We start from the raw sequence: 14,434 nt of genomic DNA on the forward strand, positions 1-14,434 counted from the left end.
AACATGCTGTTACAGAAGTGATGCTGTAAGGATTCATTAGGTCTGCAGAGACTTTGTGATTCTTCTATTGAACAATTGAGACTCAATCAGTGTAGCCTGATATAGTTTACTGTCTCTAATGGGAACGTCTCTCTCTGACAACATAGACGTGTTCTCTCCGATACCGAAGTATATTGCCTGTTTTTCCTAAAGATATTTTGTCATCTCGGCTGAAAAGGGCAGTATAATCCAGCCTGAATTCCTTGTGGTTAGTGCTGTGTCGATACTGCTCGAGTTGGTTAACAATGTATACCAGTGACCATACGGGTCTTTTCAGCTGAGAAAATGATGCCTCAAAGGTACAAAGGTATCATCCTGGTGTTAAAGGGATAGTTCAATCAAAAATTAAATCATTTACTCACCCTCATGTTGTTCCAAACTTGTATGACTTTCTTTCTTCCATGAAACACATACGAGGATATTTTGAAGGGGTCTAAAATCATTTTGGAACCCATTGATTTTCATTGTATGGCCAAAAAAAAAAAAAAAAAAAAAAAAAAAACTGAGATATATTTAAAAGAATATATTTTAATCAAATTTAAAATTTGAATATTACTGCAAAATTATTTCAATGCTACTTGCATTATTAAGCATTGAAATAGCCTTTATTTATTTGTGCATGTGATTTAAAATTTTGTGAACGAGTGTTAAAGTCCCCCTGTGGTGAAAATCAAGCTTTTAATGTTTATATGGTGTTTTAATATGCTTTAAGACAAACCTTATGCAAATTCATAAGTCAACACCATTGCTGAGTATTTTCTCCTTAAAACTGCAGTGAACCAAAGACAGTCTCAAAAACCTGGTTTGAAATCGCTGGTGTTTCTGACGTCACAAACTACCTTGTAACCAATCAGGTCAACGTGTGATCATCAACGAGTGGATCTCTGAGCTGGTGTGAGTGAGTGGAGGCGGGGCTAATTTGCTAATTCATAGAACCGCGTATACTAAATGAGGCAAGTGTGTAGAGTTACATTCAAGCTACAGTCTAGAGAGCATTTGATTGGACAATGAGAAGCTGAAGTGCAGAGTGATAAGACTGTGGAAGTGAGAGACTGTACGATTTTGAATGCTTATCTTCTAAATGCAAATTTTGGAGCACACTAGCTTATAGATAACCTGAAGGCTAACATATTCATACTAAAATCATGGGAACTTTAATTTGTATGCTTACTTGTTTGTTAATTAACTAATTTCTAGACAAAATAATGATTGAGAAACGTAAAGTAAAGGAATACTTCACCCATAAATGAAAATGCTCTGATCTTTTACCCACGCGCTCCTCTTGTTGCTCTCAATGACATCAGTTTTCCATGACCCTGTGTCTAAAGGTATTACATTTGTTTAGAGAGCTAGGAGAGGTTATGATTTTCAGTGAGCAATGTCTCACATTTCAGTCAGAGCTTCACACAAAGCTATCAAAACACGTCAGAAGACTTAGAATATATAGCACATGACGTATGGACCACTTTTATGCTGCTTCTTTTTTCTTTTCTTTTTTTGAGCTTCACAGCACTCATTTTCAACCTTTTCTGTTCCACAGAACAAGAAAGGTCATATGGGTTTGGAACTACATGATTAAAAAAAATGTTACTTCTTTTACAATCGCTTGGAACTTCCATGCCAGGACTGAAGTTGAGCATTTAGAAAATTCCTTATTTATTATTCCTACACACAGTCCCACTTGTAACATCTTCAAATGCGGTTCCAGTGTGGCATTGTGTCAGAGAAATAAAAAAACATGTTGCTTGAGGACAAGCCCTTGCCACCCACACTAACAATGTTTTTGTGACTTACGTTGTAGTGTGACATTGCCATAATTTATACAGTATGTATTGTGGGCATGGGCGAGGCAGTGCTTTGAAGGTTTTTTATTTTATTTATTTTTTTAAGTTGTACTGTAGAATGCAGAAAGGGAGTGGGGAAATGCTCTAGGCCCATTTGGGTCAAGGGCAGAGCCATAAACATATGTATGAACAAATATGGCTCTTGCAGCCATAGGCCTGAATTCTTCCATAACTGCATTATATTCAGTGTAGCTCTTAAACACACAGCCAATGACCGTTCACCTCAAACCTTTGTTTCTCACTGTTGTAACATCATGGTTTCTGTTCTTAGGGTGAATTAGAAGTTGTGCTGTCTTTTTCCACTCACATGAATCAAGTAATTCCCAATTAGCAATGTAAGCATGGCTGTGTCTTATTGCTTGCACATGTATTGAAAACAAGACTGCAACTAAACGTAAAAGCAAATGTTTTATACATGGACTGAGACGAGCTAAAATAGTTTCAAAAAGCAACTGGGGTAATGATTAGGCTCACGGTGTGGCTTTTCGAATCAGGACACTTTGTTTGTTTCTGACGAAGCACTTTTAATGAATTAATTGATTTTGATAAGAACAAAGACAAATTAACCATATTGTTGTGCCGAAAAGAGTGTAATTAATCCAATACCAGCTTAGCATACAATTGCGAGATAATTCATCTTTTGATATTCGGCAAGATGTAACAGCACATAATTCCTTTACTAATTCTGGTTCTTAACTAACTAATTATTCCAAAAGCCTGGATCTGTTGCAGGCACTGTGGATCAATCTAGCATGTCCATGACACCCCCCACCCCCCTTCCCTCGCCACCCCCCTTCCTTCCTCTGTGGCTTTCCAATGGCTTACACATGTTCCTTTCTCTTTTTTTTATCCTTTCTTTTTTGTTCGTTTTCGGGAAGGGATGGGAGGGGTGGAGGTTAATTCAACGTCTTGTTAAAATCCAATGTAAGTTGATTTTGCATGTGTTTCTCTGTGTCATAGCTGTGCTTCTAAGCTCAATTAATACTCCCAGCTCACCACTGATAAACCGTTCTGTGCTCTGTTCTCTGCTTTCCTCGAAAGGCTAAAGATAAACGACAAGAATGACGAGTTAAATAAAGTTGTCCATGTGTGATATTTTGTTTTAAAGCCATGTACTTGCGAGCCACCTCTACGTTCCAGAACTGTGATAAGCTCTTTTTTTCCCCTTTTCTCTCTCTCTTTCTGAAGATTTGTATCAAAGCCTAGTTTTCATGAACCTCTATTCTGTCCCTAGAATATGGAATGATCGGAGAACATACTGTAAAAAGTCAGCGGCCAAGATCAGTACATGACACAAAGGGCCTACAGGAGCGAGATGAATCTGCTAAATTTATGGCACAAACTGGTAATACAATAGTTATGCTTCTTTCCTTTCCTATGTAAACTAAACTTAATTTTCATCTTAAGTCACTTGCATGCTATCTTCTGTACTGCACCTTTAAGTGACAATGTTTATTTATCATATTTATTTTCTGTCCCTCTTCCACGTTGAGAAAAACAGAATTGGCCATTTTTGCATACTGACGAAGATGCCCAATTGGAATTTCTGGTTTCTATTTGTTTTGACAGTTTTTATGACTTTAACCACTAAAATCATTAAATATAACCCATACTTGTTTAAACAGAGATTAATTAAATGATGGTTAACATTTAACAGTAAACAAGTGGTTATACAGCTGTTTAGAGCCGAAATAACCCTTATATATTACCTTTTAAAGTGCCAAAAAAAAGAAAATACTTGTAGAAACTTGAAAATGTTTCTCTTTCTTTCCTTTGCTTTAATTTCCCTGATTTTCTTTGATTTTTTTTTTCCTGCATGTTCCCTAGACGATAATGGGGAGGGACGTTAAGCAGCCATCTTATTTTGTTTTGCACCTTTTTGTATATTTGTGACATTTGTGTAGCACTTAATATCATTTAAGTTGCAAATCATTGTGCATACTAAACCTTAACAACCTTGTTTCCATTCCAATCCAGTCTTTTCACGTGTTTGTTGATTTATTTCCATTTATAAATGAAAATCTGAACAGAATGCCATTCATCCTACATTTAGTTTCTCATTTTCAGATTGTCTGAGTTGTTGTACCACTTCATCCAGAGTTGATCCACCTTTCAATCTAATCTAATCTCTGAGAATGGCAGAGGAAATTGCCCATATGTGCCCAAGGGCATGCCAGGAGATTCTCTGGAAGTTAGAACAAACAAACCAATCTTGAGTGTATTAGCAACTAAAAAAAAAAAAGTTGCATACATTATGAGCATATTATCTTAAATTATTTATGGTCAATATGCTCATTAGACTTAAACTGTTCATCGTTTCTTAAAACAATAAAATAGTTTATTGTATCCATTTTTACTGATGACAGGCAAAATTAAAACTTTTAAATGTTTAAGTTCTACATTTCCCTTCTCATACTATCCCTTTATTCAGCATTACATGGCAATTAAATCATTATCTTGTGGATATTGATAACGTGCTTTTAGAGAGACAAATGTTTGGCAGTGTCAAAATTTCTCTGGAAATCAAATGTCTTATTGGTGTTTGGTCTGGCCATGCAATTGCTCATTGGGAATTACAGCCGATCCAGAGTGCAGTATTTAGTGAACACATATAAAGCACAAAGCTAATCTCTATGTGTTTGCCAGAAAGCAGCCTATGCTTTTAAACCAACAATTATGTAAACTTTATTTCGCAATCATGCATTCTAATGCCAGCAAACAATGCCAATGATTGAATTGACATTACAGTTGATAAATAATAATGTTTTCCAGCTCAGGACCGTAATCAAACGGAACTTCTAACAGCCTTGATTGTTTGGATTCGACATGGAAAGTTCTTCCATCAAGTGAATCTCAAATGTGACCAACGCTACTGAAAATTGCTGTGATCTGCTGAATATGCTGGGGGAAATGAACCCCGTACCCTTCTTTCTCGACAATCTCCAATTCTAATTGATTTCGCTTCAAAGAGACAAGAAGCTTTAGCAAAAAATCCAGAAGATCTGAGATCTAAAAAAAAAGTGATCTGCAGTCTAGACTGAGGGCCAGAGGTCTGTTCTTCTGTGCAACCGTAGTTAGTGGGAAACTAACTCTCATCAAAGATCATTCTCTAACTTTTAGAAGCCATGTTGCATGCATTCTGCATAGTTGATCATATATATTTTATATATTTCATCTATTAGTTTCGTTTGCCTTTTTCCTTTCAGTTTATTTCATCTAATTGATTGCATGCATGATTTTAAAATATAAATGACGTTAGTATTTTTTTGGGATGCTAGTATAGTAAAAGCTCCTATTATGATATTTATTTTGTGGCCACACAGTAAATTCAATATGATCCTGCTTTGAATATGCATAGATGTATGAGTTAATCATAAATGCTTACAATTAGGATTTTGTCAATGTAATATTTGAATATATTTGTAAATTGTATTATGTTTAATGCCATTGTCATAAATGGGCCATTCTTATAACCACCAGGACAAGTTTGCTCATTTGTGCTCCTGGAAATCTTCCTTCCTGCAGAGTTTAGCTGTGTCCGAAACCAAAGGCAGATGTCTTGCTTCCCGGTCAGTCAATGATTTAACAGACTGTGTGAAGCTTTTTCCTAAGGAAACCGGTTTAGGATTGAGCCGTAATGTCATGTCTAATGATCTAGAACAAATTCAATTGAGCTTCGAGATAACCTAATGAATATTTAATATTAAGTTTTAAACTATATCATAAGTTATAAATTATATTTATAAGCTAAATTCCAATTGCTCTGTCAGATACCATTTGTATTCTATTAACCAACCGCACACAGAGGAATTGTGAGAAATAATTAAAGATAGTTCTCCCAAAAATTCTGTCATCATTTATTACCTTTGTCATTCCAAACCTGAATGACTTTCTTCAATGGAACACAAAAGAAGAAATGTTAAGAAATGTCTGTTTTTTGTCCATACAGTGAAAGTCATTTTCATTTAATGGACTGAGACATTCTTCAAAATACAAGAAAATCATACAAGTTTGGAATGAAATGAGGGTGTGTAAAAAAATATGACAGAATTTATATTTTTGGGTGACCTATCAATACCTTTAAGATCATGCCATCTCTGGTTAAAATTAAACCAGATGTAGTTTTCTTAGTAGACAGGATGTTAGCAATTTTCCGGTTTTGGACACAGCCTAGTTGTAACTCTAATCAAACACACCCTAAGCAACTTATCAAGGTCTTTAGGATCTAAATAGATATGTGTGTTTGAGCTAAACTCTGCAGAAAAGTAGATCTCTAGTAGCAAAACCCGGGCGTCTCTGCTGCGGAACAACTGAGCCCTGAAAGTCATTCAAGCAGGATCATAACCAATATAGAGAAATTATGCTCCTTTTGAGCTCATTCCACTCTCCCTTAGAGCCTTTAAGATTTACTGTGGCTTCTTAGTGTGTAACTTAGTGAGACCCCTCCTGCTCCTACTGGCTCCACCCCCTCGGGTGTCACATGACCATTTTACTGCTTTTAACTGGTGTCACCCTTCTCCTACAGGTGACCCTGGTGCTGAGGAGTGGTCCCAGTGGAGCTCTTGCTCAGTTACATGCGGTCAAGGGTCGCAGGTGCGAACAAGAACATGTGTCTCACCTTACGGATCACACTGCAGCGGCCCTTTAAGAGAATCCAGGGTGTGCAATAACACTGTCCCCTGCCCAGGTAGTGCTAGTCACAGACACTGGACTGTCCTTCAGAATCTATATCTTTCATCTTCAGGGCAGAAAATTGCTGTCATTTTTTTCATTATTTGCTGTCATTGCTTCATGTTATGTTTTATATCCAATGTATTATTATTATTATTTTCATAATTAGTAGTTATTTTTCTTTGTGTCTGCTATGCATTTTTTTCACTTGTGTATTCAATCATTCATCTTGTCCTTTGTTTTGTTTTATGTTGCTTTATCAGTTTTCTCATTCATTTGTCACTCTTTTCATGTTTCTCTTCTCATTGTATGGCTTAGCCAAGCTTTTTATATAATTCCAGCACCAACCTTGTTCAAACACAAAGTGAAACTTGTCAGAAGAGTGTTTGTTGGTGCATGCAGATGAACAATGTCGAAGAAAGGGGGAAATGACTAATCTATCCCCCTGTGGCCAGAAAAAAGCGATCTGAATTACCCTCTTGTTTTAAAATCTTTAATTACTGGAGGTATCGACCTTTAATTTATCATTTTCGGAGGTGCCATCTTAATGGAGTTAGGCTCAACGATACTACAGCGCCATTGAACAGGCTGTCAGCAGCTAACTGGATTTTTATTTAGAGTAAAAGTGCATGAAAAGAGGCTTTTTTTTAATCACGAGCTCTGAAAATGCAGTTCAGCTCTTTTAGGACTTTTGGTATTGGTAAATTAATGCTGTTTACACGTTACCTCAGCAGCATTGAACTTATGTCACAAGCTAACTGGATTTTTATTTTAAGTAAAAGGGCATGAAAAGAGACTTGTTTTGTTTACACCATTAGCTATAAAAATGGCAATTCAGCTCTTTTAAGGATTTTTATTGGGCTAAATCAATGTGGTTTACACAGTATTACTGTTATGCAGCTTTAACCCTTAACCCTACTGTACATTGTGAGGACCAAATGTCCCCAAAAGGATTTTTTTTTTGGTCTCCATGGGGAAAACAACTTTTAAGACATACAGAATGATGTTTTTTTAAAAATGTAAAAATGCAGACAGTTTTCTATGATGGTTGTGTTAAGGGTTAGGGGATAGAATATACAGTTTGTATAAAATCATTATGTCCCCATAAAACATGCAAACCCAACATTTGTGTGTGCGCATGCGTGCGTGTGTGTGTGTGTGTGTGAATTGTTACTGATAGTGAAATCATCTTCAGCTGTGATAATTTGGTTTTTATGATAAACAGCACTATTTGACCATAGTATATTTAACTAAAGCACAAAAAAAAGTTATGAAATTTCACGTTATGCTCATGGTCAAGGGGAGGATTTATAAATGCTGCTAATTAACTTTCCTGCACATAAATTTAAGCATCATTAATGGAGCTGCTTCCCATCCAAGATTAAAGATGATACTCACACTTGCTGTTGAGTGCAGAATTTCTCAAACCATCTAAACATTTTTTAAAAACATCTCGGATAAGTCTGGTGTTGGAAAAGGCTCGAAGGCACATATAAAAGACATAAGGCCTTTATGTTGGAAGTAAGACCAACATGTCTCTTGAATGCTCAAATAAATTCATTGATTCTCCCTTTGGAATAGCTTGGACAGCAGCCTAATTGAGCACAACATTGCTTTTCTTTTGAGGTCAACCCTTTTTTCATATCATAGTGTGATATGCGACAAAATAAAAGCACACAATGCTTTCATACTACAGCATGTGCTTCATAGTTTGAGAAAGTTCATATAGTCGGCCATATTGAAATTCCAAAAGACCTAACTCAGTCCGAGTTCCCCTCTGGACTTCCTTTGACACAAATCAAACAGTGCTTTGGTTCTTTGAGATGTCAAAAAATGTCTGTTATATTGTTGAAGATAAATGTCATGTTTCATTCTAGTCCAGTGGTTCTCACCTGGCTTTTGCTTCAGAACCTTGATTATACATTGAATATCAAGTGATATTGAATATCATATCACTTTTGATCGTCAAATAAAAATCTAACTGACCCCAAACTTTTGAACGGTAGAGTAGCAAGCTTCAAAATAATTTGCATAGAAATAATTTAGAATTGGACAGACTTTACAGACAACAAAACATACTTTTTTTTATAAGCCTATTTATTTTGCTGTTCCAACTATGCACAATTTAAGGGATAGTTGCATTTTATAATTTCTATTATTTGCATTGATTTAACCGATTTGTTTGGTTCACAACCCATCAGTTTAAAACAACTTCTTGAGTCCATCTGTATACCTTTAATACAAGTCAAAAGAACAACATAGACACTATTTTGTGACATCACCAAACTCCTTATAGATGCCAGCCCAACAGCAAATAAAAAAAAAATGGTTATGTTAATGGAAAAGTCATTGAGCTGGTTTTTGCGAAGGCCGGCTTTCCATGAGTGCTTCAACGAGAGTTTGTTTTTAATTAATGCTCTTTGAGTGGGACTGGAGTTTTCATTATACAGTAAGAGCATTAGAGAGGGGGATTTGACGTTTTGAGGGGAAACGGTGCCCAGCGGTCTTGACACTGATGACTGGATTAAGCCCCAGTAAGTGCACGAGCAGAACACACACCTGGGACTTTGATAAGTACGCTAAGAGAACTGAGACGAATGCAGCACGGCTGCGGCACTCCTCCCGGCACGTCTTTCATCACGCAAAAGACAAAAGAATGTCATCAGCCATGGTGCTCGGAATGGGGGTAGAGTGGTTTGGGATTGGGAATGGTAAATTGTAAAGAAAAGGGGAAATGATGCAGTTGTTTTGATTCATTGCGGCTGTGTAACAGCTGTTGACAAACAGGCTCGCTGAGCAGCCGTAGAGTCAGTGCTGGAGGTGTTTCACTGCTGCATTTGAATGAGGCTGTGTGTGTGTGTGTGCGTGTGTGTGCGTGCGTGTGTCTTAACTCTTGTCCTCTGTTGGCAGTGCACGGTGTGTGGGAAGAGTGGTCTCCGTGGAGCCTCTGCTCTTTCACCTGTGGACGCGGTCATCGCACCCGCACTCGGATGTGCACTCCGCCCCAGCATGGAGGAAGAGCGTGTGATGGACCCGAGACCCAAAGCAAACTCTGCAACATTGCCCTCTGCCCAGGTCTGTCTGCTTTAGATGCACTGCCTTCTCCATTCTTCATGACTTAACTTGCCTCTTCTTGCATCATCTTGTCTCATTCTGGCCCTGTTTACACCTGGTATTAAGATGCGTTTTTGTCGATCGGATCACAAGTGGACGCTAAATACAGGTGTAAACGGGATCTAAAATGTTTTGAGTTTGTCCACTTTCGACCACTTCCAGAGGTAGTCGAAAACGCATTTTTCATAGTGTAAATGCTCATATGGTTGAATGCATTCGAACAGCCACAATATACCACCTACTCTCCGCCTACTGACCTAATGCATAAACATTATGGGAAGCGATCCAGCCAGACGAGATTTAAACTTTGTCGGCTGACGACCCAAGTTTGGCTTGAAGATGAAAAATGTACCAAGCACAATGTTCTCTCACCATACCTGATTTCTAACATGCGTTTGGCGTGATCTTGCCGCTGTCAGAGCAGAAACGAAAGCTGCTGCTCTCTGTATGTTTCTCCGTTGTCTCCGGTCGCGTTCATACTGTATGTAAATAGTGTGATTTTAATTTCATCCATTAGATAGAAAGATCTGAAAAAAGCCCATACATTTACCCACCTATAGCCCCTCCACTCAAAGAAATCAGGACAGACGTGGTCGAAAGTGGACAAAAGAGACGGATTGAAACCTCTCCTTCACTTTCCACTTTCCACTTTCCACTTTCCCTTCTATTTCACTTTCCCTTCCCTTCCATTCCACTTTCCCTTCCCTTCCCTTCCCTTCCCTTCCCTTCCCTTCCCTTCCCTTCCCTTCCACTTTCCCTTCCACTTTCCCTTCCACTCTTGTCTTTTCATTTTCTTTTCTCATCTCACATCTTTTCTCTTTTTGTCTTATCTATCTCTTTTCCCACCTTGTTCATTCTTCTTTTGTCTTCTCTTCTCTTCTCTTCTTTTCTCATCTCGTCTCGCCCCTCTCCTCTCCTCTCCTCTCCTCTCCTCTCCTCTCCTCTCCTCTCCTCTCCTCTCCTCTCCTCTCCTCTCCTTGTCTTTTATCTACTATTATTTTCGTCACATCTGTTCCCTTCCCTTCTACTCTTGTCCTTCATTTTCTTTTCTCATCTCACATCTTTTCTCTTTTTGTCTTATCTATCTCTTTTCCCATCTTGTTCATTCTTCTTTTGTCTTCTTTTCTTTTCTCGTCTCGCCCCTCTTCTCTTCTCATCTCTCCTCTCCTCTCCTCTCCTCTCCTCTCCTCTCCTCTCCTCTCCTCTCCTCTCCTCTCCTCTCCTCTCCTCTCCTCTCCTCTCCTCTCCTTGTCTTGTATCTCCTATTATTTTCTTGTCACATCTGTTCCCTTCCCTTCTACTCTTGTCCTTCATTTTCTTTTCTCATCTCACATCTTTTCTCTTTTTGTCTTATCTATCTCTTTACTCACCTTGTTCATTCTCCTTTTGTGTTCTCTTCTTTTCTCATCTCGACTCGCCCCTCTTCTCATCTCTACTGAGTCATTCTCTCCATTTTCCGAATCTGATGCCTTAGTGTTCCCCTGAGCCTCTTGCTTTTCTAGCCGTTCTCTAACCGTAATCAATTTTGTTGTAAATTGAAGACCACTCCACTAATTTGGATGCGGTCGTGAGCCACCGTCCTCTGAGAATGATTTGGTGAAATTAGGCCTGACATGGAAGCCCCTCAATGTTTGATCCCGTCTATAAAGAATCAAAGCTCATCTCACATGGAGGTGGCTCTGGGGAGTAAGCAGCAGCTGCCAGCAGTGGAACATTACAGGATCAATTACGGAATAGTTTATTACATGGGACAAAATGGATGCGCTCACAGGGCTTCTTGGCATGTGGAATGCAGCAACGTGTGGTGTGCAATAAAACCCACAAGGCTGAGAGAAACACTGTTTCATACTCACCCTAGAATAGAGCTGAAGAAAAATCACTTAAGCACAATCGCCTGTGAATGATAGCCTCTTTAAATATGCTGAGGTTCTATACACTATAGATGGGTAAGTACTGTAACAGATTGTCCAATCTTGGTCAGCTTTGTTTGTCTCGTGCTTTAAAAGTCTCGTCCCATTCAGCAAAAAAAGAGGCAATTAGCCCCTCTTTACATCTCTGTGTTGTGTTTTGTAGCGTCAGCTCACCCGGAGCTTGTGCTGTTGCCAAATTCTGGCTTGCATATTTTGGTCCGAGGCTTTTAAAGTTGACATCAGAGCTCACGTGTGAGGAAAACAAATTTCTTTTAGATTGAGAGTGGAACGCATCACAAGACCAGAATATTCGGTATAAGAGTAGCTTTTACTGGGTCACGTTGGCTAGTTAGCAAGCTATCTAAGGCACTCAGGCAGTATTATTACCTCTTTCCCCGGGGCTAATGGGGTTATTCAGGCTGACAGTAGCCTCGATTCCAAATGTATGCGATTTTCTTTTCTTTTCTCTCTCTCTCTCTCTCCCTCCCTGCCTCCCTTTCTCTATGTTTCATACTGTATATCATTTCTGCCCTGATCCTGATTACATTCTAATTGAAGCAATCATGTTCAAAAAATAATAGCACAAATTATACATTTTTCAATACTAGCAAAAATTATATAAAAGCAAAAGTTAACATTGAAAGGTGAAATGTGTCCCAAACATCATTTAAAATATAACTAGATTATTTATATTTTAGATATACTACTAGATATTTATCTTATAGAGAAAATATGAATAGAGCTTGCTTGTGCAAAAGCTTACCACCATTGTTGTGTGTGGTTGCCAAGGCATTGCTATGTGATTGCTAAGGTGTTTATTCTAGTAAAAAAAAAGTCCCTCTATGTTTTTTTTGTTTTTGTTTTTTTTTTGTTTTTTTGCCCGTTGTCCAAAATCATAAATACCATTGCATAGAAAAGTAATTGCACCCCTCTCCTTGATTTGATTAAATGCAATACTAACATACTCAAGAAAACAGCACTAATGTTTTCAAGCATTTATGCACATGGCAGAAGCTTTCATTCAAAGCCACTTGCATTGCATGGTATACATTTTATTAGTTAATGCATTCACTGGGAATCAAACCAATGGCCTGTGTGTTGTAAGCATATAGTGTTATGTCATGCCCAGTAGAACCGGGCAAACAGATTGCAGTTCCATTTGGCACAACTAGTGGCACAGAAATTACACACTTCACCTTATTTTAGGACATAAATGTGGCAGGTAATTTCGGCTTGCTGAACTTAAATGTTCCAAAAGCTAGCTTAAATAAACTTCTCTCTTCTCTCTGCCATGTTTTCTCTTCTCCATTTGGGATGCTGTTTTTTGCGTTCTGCATGGGCGCCCACAGTGGACGGGCAGTGGCAGGAGTGGAGTGCATGGAGCGATTGCTCGGTGACCTGTGCCAACGGGACACAGCAGAGGAAGAGGCAGTGCTCGGCGGCTGCTCATGGGGGATCTGAGTGCAGAGGACATTGGGCGGAGAGCAGAGAATGCTCCAATCCTGAGTGTACAGGTACGACTGAGGTTTCTTCTGAATCTCATTCATTTAAAGGGAAATCTATGTGTATATTTCTTCTTTCAGTATCCAAAGGAAGGTATTTTAGGAGTAGGGCTGTTTTAATGACTCCATGAAGTATCTGATGAACATCTTTATTACTGTCTATTGAAACAGTCAATCATAAATACTAATTTTGTTTTGAGTCACACCATTCAAAAGTATCAAAATGCATTTTAATTCAGAAATTGAAAACATGATCATCACAGAAGATTCAAAGCATTGTAGTAATGATTTTTCCCCCCAAATTAAAATATGTACAGCATACAAAATATGTACAGTGAAAAGATTGGATTCCAAAAGATTGGAATATTTCTCTTTTTATGTTTTTGAAAGAAGTATCTTATGCTCACCAAAGCTGCATGTATTTAAATAAAATATAGTAAAACTGTAATATTTTGAAATATTATTACAATTTAAAGAACTATTTTCTATCTTAATATATTTTGAAATGTAATTTATTCCTGTGATGGCAAAGCTGAATTTTCCGCATCATTTCTCCAGTCTTCAGTGTCACATGATCCTTCAGAAATCATTATAATATGATGATTTGCTGCTCAAGAAACATTTATTTTTATTATCAATGTTGAAAACATTGCTGCTTACTATTTTGTGGAAAGCATACTTCAAAAGTTTTAGGTAATTAAGATAAAAATAAACTCTTATTATTATTATTATAAAATAATAATAATGCTTTTATTCAGCAAGGACACATTAAATTGATCAAAAGTGACAGTAAAGACAATTATAATGTTTCAAATATTATATATCTATATTATTATATATCTATTTCAAACAACTTTCTATTAATCAAAGAATGTATCACGGTTTACACAAAAAATATTAAGCAGCAAAAATAATAATTTTATAAGAAATTATATTTGAGTACCAACAATAATAGATAAGAATTGAGCACCAAATCCACATATTAGAATGATTTCTGAAGGATCATGTGACACTGAAGACTGGAGTAATGATGCTGAAAATTCAGCTTTGCCATCACAAGAATAAATTATATTTTAAAATATATTATTCAGATAGAAACCAGTTATTTTAAATAGTAATAATATTTCACAATATTTCTGTTTTTACTGTATTTTGTATCAAATAAATGCAGCCGTGAGCAGAAGAGTCTTCTTTCAAAAACACTGAAACGTGTTTCCCAAATTATTCAGAACTTTTGACAGGTAGTGTATGGAATTGCGAAGACATCAATATTTTTGTTTCATTTTACTTTAGAGAAAGATTGTACATTCTAAAATCAGTGTATTTCCTAAAATATGCTCTGTAATCTTAGGTT

At 37.3% G+C, this 14,434-nt stretch overlaps 1 protein-coding gene across 4 annotated transcripts in view; it reads left to right on the plus strand.

Moving 5' to 3' along the window:
* Positions 1-14,434, plus strand: part of adgrb3 (adhesion G protein-coupled receptor B3) — a 182,327-nt gene that overhangs the window by 78,553 nt on the left and 89,340 nt on the right. For 2 of the 4 annotated variants that reach the window (XM_084092600.1, XM_084092601.1), the window contains exons 3-6: positions 3,118-3,228; positions 6,409-6,570; positions 9,465-9,629; positions 12,928-13,092. In XM_084092600.1, the coding sequence (XP_083948726.1) occupies positions 3,118-3,228; positions 6,409-6,570; positions 9,465-9,629; positions 12,928-13,092 (603 nt within the window). The remainder of the gene's footprint in view (positions 1-3,117; positions 3,229-6,408; positions 6,571-9,464; positions 9,630-12,927; positions 13,093-14,434) is intronic. The other 2 variants (XM_084092602.1, XM_084092603.1) reach the window with 2 other exon arrangements.

Source organism: Abramis brama (assembly GCF_963993115.1).
Source record: "Abramis brama genome assembly, chromosome: 19".
NCBI classification, from domain to species: domain Eukaryota; kingdom Metazoa; phylum Chordata; class Actinopteri; order Cypriniformes; family Leuciscidae; genus Abramis; species Abramis brama.